At 47.7% G+C, this 6,928-nt stretch overlaps 1 protein-coding gene across 2 annotated transcripts in view; it reads right to left on the bottom strand.

The window, feature by feature from the left end:
* Positions 1 to 3,472: 3,472 nt before the first annotated feature.
* TNFRSF11A (TNF receptor superfamily member 11a) overlaps positions 3,473 to 6,928 on the bottom strand; it is a 29,765-nt gene continuing 26,309 nt past the window's right edge. For both annotated transcript variants that reach the window (XM_054817970.1, XM_054817971.1), the window contains one exon: positions 3,473 to 6,639. In XM_054817970.1, coding sequence (XP_054673945.1) covers positions 6,260 to 6,639 — 380 coding nt within the window. In that variant the 3' untranslated portion in view covers positions 3,473 to 6,259. The remainder of the gene's footprint in view (positions 6,640 to 6,928) is intronic.

Genomic DNA, 6,928 nt, shown 5'->3' with positions numbered 1-6,928 from the left:
ATGCAAAAAAAAAAGGAACATGAGAGATGGAAAAGGGAACAGGCTCCCAAATGAGAACATAGAAATACCACTTGGGCACGCAGAGATGCAGAGAGGAAGGCTAAAGTACAGCTGGAGACCAAACTGGCAAGAGATGTCAAGAGTAGCAAGAAAGTAATAACATAACATGTATGTGTGTTAGCAAGCAGAAGGACAAGGAAAAGGTAGGCCCGCTGCTGAGTGGGGCTGGCAAGTTAGTTACAAATGACAGAGGGAAACCTAAAGATTTTCCTTCATGCCTTCTTTACCTTGATCTTCACGAGTAAGGTCAGCCTCCCAAGTCTCTATGGGAGCAATGGCGAAGCAAACAATGAGCTGCTGACAGTGGGAGAGGGTTGAATTAGCTGAGGTAGGTGTTGGCTTCTCCCTTCTCCTTCATGCCTGGAAATAGCTTCCATAAGGACCCATTCCATAATTTTTCAAGGGACTGAAGTGAGGCTGACTCATCTGTAATTTCCCAAACCTTCTTTTTTGCCCTTTTTGAAGATGGGTGTAATATTTGCCCTTTTCCAGTCAGCTGGGACTTCCCCTGAACTCCATGACCTGTCGAAGATGTTAAAGTGTGGCTTTGCAGTGACGTCAGCCAACCCTTTCCGCAGTCTCGAATGCATTCTGTATATGTCCAGCTTGTACAGGTGGTCCCCAACACCCCTGAGTTCCTTTGCCCTCCCTGGGAACCTTTCTAACAGTTTCCTGGGAAGTCGAAATCAGAAACAATTCTGTGTATGATCATCTGCACATACTGTACAGAATTCTGAGACTGCCAATAGAAATGTATTATGCGACAGACCCGTTAACTTTGATGCAAGCAAAAGCTAGTGCAAGATCAATTAAACGGTCAGGCAGGCTAAGGAATGAGCCAGAAGGGCTGTGGTGATCCTCAGCCAAAACAAAGAAACCATAAGCCAGCTAGCCAAAAGAAGACAAAGAAGAAAAAAAAGCAGTGTTAAAACACATCCAGTTGGACACTCTGGCATTACTCATCTACCGCAACATGGTTCCTTAATGTTATGCTATCATTGCCTTGTTCATAAACCAGAGAGAATTGTAATAATGTATTTTTTCCTATGTTCATGCTCATGTATGCTCACATTTTACAAAAAACCTACCACCACCTCCACCAACAAAAAAAACCCCAACCCAAACCAACAAATGTTTGACAATGCGACAAGAGCGCTGGAGGGCCTAAAGGCGAGACCGGAGGGCCAGCAAGCTTTGCTGCAGAGATGACGCTATCACTTGGTGGCCACAACCAGCTTTGATGCCTTGCAGAAGGCAAGACCGGGCAACTAGACTTACTGAAGTGAGAGCAATGGGACACACAGGTATCTGCTAGGGTCTGTCAAGGGGGGGATCCTCATGGGGACCCCCTGGGGTACCAACACTGGATAACAGCAGAAGCCTTTGAAGGTACACGCAAAAACTGCACATTGCCCGTTGAGGAGCGCAGTCTCAGTTGCTCTGTAGAATGGGTTTGAAGGCATAACAAAGGCTGAAAATAACATATATCCAGCTCAAGTAAATCTTCCCATATGTGGTGCAAACGGGAAGGAAATAAGAAGGTATAAAAACCCCTACAAGAACAGGAAAAAAGGAAGAAGATAAAAGAGTTTCTCCTGCACCCTCTCCTCAGGTAAGGATACCATGTGCGATTAGCAACACCACTTAAACAACAGCAGTTCCTCCTCTGAATTTGGGGGGAGGAATGCTGCTTTTTCATTTGCCTCTTACAACATGGACTCAGCAATCATGTGTAAAGTAGTACCTTTTACCATGGAATCGGGTTAAATAAACTGGGATGTTAAGGAGCTGTTTGTATGTGTTTTGTTTTCTGCATCAACCTTCCCACTCAACAAGGTGACTGCTACCACAGCACAGAGTAAAGTCATACAGCAGAGCTCTAGGAGAAACCATTCATTGTATAGCAACAATTCACTCTTCATTCTGGAAGTTAGGACAGCACCAGGCAAGAGGAAGAGAGGAGAAACACTTTTCACGACGATCTTTTGGTCTGAAATGGGACTTGTTGCCATCAGCAACCTGGGATCGTATGCCCCTTGCTTCAGCAGTGACTGTGACTGCCACAGGATCACCAGTCTGTTTTTTCCAGAGATACCACTGCAACTCAGCCAAGGTGAATGTGAATCATTGGCATTTAGCATCTTGGGGAGGCAGGGGGTGGGGATCCTCATAGCCCAAATGCTGCCAGGCAGAGCTCTGTGGTGCTTGCGTCTCCAAGGGAGAGTGCTGCAAAGCAGTGCCCTGGGCAGGCTGCGGAGAGGTTGCCCTAGCATGTGCCTTCTGGGTCAAAAGTACCCCTGATGGACTGAAAAGGGCAACAGCCTTTTGGAAAGAGGTTTGGAAAAACTAGCTTACAAGGTTTGGAGGGGTTCAGCATTCCTTGCAAAGAAACCTCAGACAGCTTGGTCAAATACACTTCAATTTTCCAGTGTCTATTATTAAGTGTCTATTAATAATATATATTACATACTCCAGAAATAACTTTTCCACACAAAGAATTTGCAGCCATTTTACCATGTCCAGTATCACATGCTGGCAGAAGTGAATTCTCCAGTTGTTGTAGATGGCTTTTAAGGGTGGTGGTGAGGCAGCACTACTGCCTAATTTCAACGGAAGTATCTGATAAAACTGTAAGTCGATTAAATACCTGATTAGCACAAAGACATCCTTCAGCACGATTCTGTTTTAATAGACACATGGGTGTAGTTGCTCAGATACCATCAATATGATAAAAGGAAGTGAACCTGTATGGCCGAGTAGAAATTACGACATTTTAGCGATGCTACTCCCAGGTATGCTGTAAACCTTGCAGAGTGATTTCTAATCTCTGTGTGAACATGTAGCAAAGTACACAGATGAACAGCAGTTATTGTCTATATTGATCTTTAAAGCCATATTGTTTTCCGTGGGGATAAGAAGGGTTGCTCCGATGCCCTTGAGCAAAAGATTGTTCCTCGTTTTGCCATGGTTATATGCAGAATTACTGCTGCCCTTCCAGGCCTGAAGCGGCTGTGTTTCAAGACCACCTAGGATACCCATTGTGGATAATGCATGTTGTGACTCCTCAGACTGAAAGACTTATAAAACTGCGTACTGTGCAGGAGGAGATGTCAGGAATGAGTTGGAATGAGTGCCCAGTTCTCAGCAGTAAAGCATTACCCACACCAGATCTACGAGAGCTCCTGTTCGGTTCCATGCGTGTGCATGGATATGCTTGTGTATTATTGCAGCACATACTGGGGAAGGAGAGCACTTTTTGTTAGAACGATTCTACATACAAAAAATGTTACAAAAGCCTAACCAGGAATGTTTTTTATACTCACATTTGATTTTTTTTTTAATCAAAATGAGTATATAATAATGTATTTGATTCTCTTCATTAATTTATATAAAATCTTCACTCAAGTCGATCTTTAAGATTTTTATTATCATTAATTACGTGTATTACAATAGCAGCCAGAAGCCTCCAAATTAGTGCCCAATGCATAGGGCCCCATTGTACAAACGGATGTTAAAAAACAGCCCCACCTCCAAACTGACCACAAATGAAATCACGAGGACAAAGAAGTTCCTTTGGGGTCCACGTCTAAGCAGCCAGTCAGAGACCCAGGGAACGTGCAGCATGCTGATGAGTGTGATACGTTTTCTTCACTTTGGGTAGACTCTGGAGGAAGACAAAGATTCGGATCTGTTGGCACACTGCATTTCCCATAAGGGAGCAGCCACAGCGCTGAGATCATTATGACCCATTCCTTCACACTTGCTGATGATCCCAGTTTCAATCCTTGCTCAGTAGGATTCTGTGATTCAGTGAGTGAAAAATGTGTCCTCACTGAGGACACGCAGTAAACTTCCCATTGTCTTCCACGAAATCAGGATTTTGAGCCTGCTTTCTGGTGGCAGATACAAACCATGGGAAGAAAGAAGCTGCAGAGGAAGAAGGAGGAGACAGACCTACAGACAGGTAGTTTACCCAGAGCCAAACACAAGAAGTCAGTCCCTCCTGCCCTGTAAGTGAGGCTAGTTGAATGTTTTTCAGGAAAATATGACTCAAAAAATGAAGTGGGAAAATATCTGGACCACCTTGCATGAACATGATGGTGGCTCTGTTTCCTTGTCCCTATTGCTCCAGTGCCTAGGGGATACAGATTTAGGCCAGAAGAGGCTAGAAAAAGGTTGTTAAAGGATCCAACAGGACAGACAAAAGAATACCACAGATAAGAGAGCGCCTCAGTTGCACGCCTTCAAAGCAGCAGAGGTAGCTTGGGCCATCACTGATGGGACAACCTACCTGCCTGGCCGAGGCTGGGCTAGGATGGTCAAGTTTTCTGAAGGCCATGCAGAGGTGAAAGGGAGACTGGTTGATCATGCGCCATTTTTGCCAGCCACCCAAGAGAGAGTCTTGCATGTCTGTGCTGAACTTTATATGCCAGATATATAAATAATGCAGAATGGTTCTCCTGACAGGTGAAGGTGGCTAAGCCCATCCTTTTGTTTTATAGATGAGAATCTCGTCATGACACAGTGGTCACTTTGTCAGCTTTATAGGTGCTCTTCACCCACAGAGCAGTACTATTACAAACAGAGCAGCTACGCAGTGAACCCTCAACTTTAAAAACCTCTCCGGAGAGGAGCCCTCCTTACCAGAGATCTTTTCCATCAGGGCAGATGAGATCCCTTTGCTGTCTGACAGGAAACACAACATTGACCTTCCTGAAGGCTCAGAATGAAGACAGCCTCCTGCAGCACTCACACATGCAGGAGAATGTCAGAGAATTACCCCTTGTCAGGAAACCATTAAAAATGTTATCTTTTCCTCTTAGGAGTTCCTCGAGTCTGTTCCTTTCACCTCTCTCTGCACAGTGGCTGCTGGAGGAGGCTGCGGGATACAGGACCTGAACCAAAGCCAGTGGAGTAGCTGAGACTCCCTTCTAACTACTATTATTCTTTAAATCCATCCCTTTGGTTCCATTGCTTATCAGCTCTCAATGTGACAGTGGCTACACTCTGATTTCAGCTCAGACAGGAAATAGCTTCATGCTACCTAAGTAAAGCTCTGCTTTACTAATGAAAATATCAGAGAGAATGACAAAATTGTTTGAGCAGATGAAGGAACATGTGTTTGACCCTGACTAAATTCTCCATCTTAGGGTAATTCCTCTCTCTCCTGTCACTCAGAAAATGTCCACAGCTGGTTAGTCTAGACCCTTCCTCCACCTGCTAGCAGCTCAGTGTCTTCAGTGACATTATTCATGCAGCAGCGTGCCAGGGACACCTCACTCTCATATTCAGGGGTTTGAATTCCCCTGGTGAGCTGCAATAAGGCAGTGGTGAATCAGGGTCCAAAACTATAAATGCTCTTTGCTCAGGATTAATCTGATATGCTTGTAAGGTCTATCAGCTCTGGTTTGCCTGTTGTCGTGCACCTGGGGCAGCGTCACACCTATTCGTACCCACGAATTACTAGGGGACAGAGCAGGATCTTGGCTCTGGCACTGATTTGAGACTGGAGCCTCTGCTCCCTTGGGGAAAGATGGGAAGGGCTGACACCACCTGCCCAATCCCCGTGGGGAGGTGAAGGTAAGCAGCGGCACTAGGCTGAGTGGCAGATGTGGCCGCCACTTCCTTCCACCACCAGAAGCATTGAGGAGACCCAAGACCCAGCAAAATAGGTGAACTTTAGCTGCAAAAAAACCCCAACCCCGAGGGGAGCTCAGGGGCCCCTTTCAGTGCGGTCCTCCACCACATTGTCCCCTCTCCAGGAGCACCCCGCGCACCTGGCCAGCAACGCTGCTCTCCTCGCAAAGTCCCCGGCCTGAAGGATCTCCTCAACTCTCCCTTGCTGCTTGCAGGGGAGAGATGCCAGGGAGCAGAGGGCAGGCGGGGAGCCCGCCACCCCGTGAGGGAGAGGAGAGCACTCTGCCCCTGCTTCTGCAATGGGGGCAGCACGCCTGGCTTCACACGTGCACCTGTCCCCACCGGTAACCTCCTCAGCGAGAGCACCACCACCACTGGCACGTGCGCCACAAGGGTCCTTTCCAGCTGTAAAATTTCCCAGGAGACACCAGGGGCAGCAACAGTTTCCAAATCTGTCGCGACACTCGGGATTTCGGCAGCCCCGCAGCAGCCCCGCAGCAGCCCCACACTCTTGCGGGCTGCCCGTTGGTGCCCCGGCCCGCAGCAAGGACACCATCTCGCCTCAGTTCAACACCTTCTCCGAGAAGTGTCCCAGCCTCCCCTCCTCCTGCACGGGCTGCGAGGCCTGGCTGCGGCAGGATGGGCCCTGCTCCTGGGCCAGGCGTCCGGTGGTTCGCCGCAGCCCCCGGCTCCCCATCACCGGGCAGACGCCCTGCAGCTCGGCACACTTCTCCTTGTAGTGCTGGGCGTTGCCGGCAAAAGTCTCGCAGCGGCTGAGGTTTTCCTCCTGCACAGGGCTGCCCACGTTCTCCTCGCTCAGCCCCGAGGCCGTTGCCCCCTCCTGGGAGTTTTGGCTAAGGTAGACAACAATGATGTCGCCCTTGAAATTCATTACTTGTCCACTTGAGATAAAGGTGGAGTTACTGTTTCCAGTCACATTTCCTGGGGAAGGAGGGGGGAGAAAAGAAGACACACATGATTAATATTTTCCTCTCATGAGACGGATGCTAAGCGCAGCAAACTTAATCCGCTGTGGTGGCTTTACTCTCATTCCATTATTTTTCCCCGTGACACAGGGATGCTCTTATAATCAATGCCTTCCACCAGATCTTTTCATTATTTCCATTTTTGCCTCGTCAGGACGAAGCCTGTCATCCACGGGCAGCCTGTCTGGAAGGCCTGGAAACATTTTCTCTCTCGATCACCTTCCAGGAAGCAAGAGAGAGTGCGA

The sequence above is a fragment of the Grus americana genome, chromosome 2, assembly GCF_028858705.1.
Source record: "Grus americana isolate bGruAme1 chromosome 2, bGruAme1.mat, whole genome shotgun sequence".
In the NCBI taxonomy this organism is placed as follows: Eukaryota; Metazoa; Chordata; class Aves; order Gruiformes; family Gruidae; genus Grus; species Grus americana.
The sequence above is the reverse complement of the archived record's forward strand: the minus strand, read 5'-3'. Positions and strand labels throughout refer to the sequence as shown.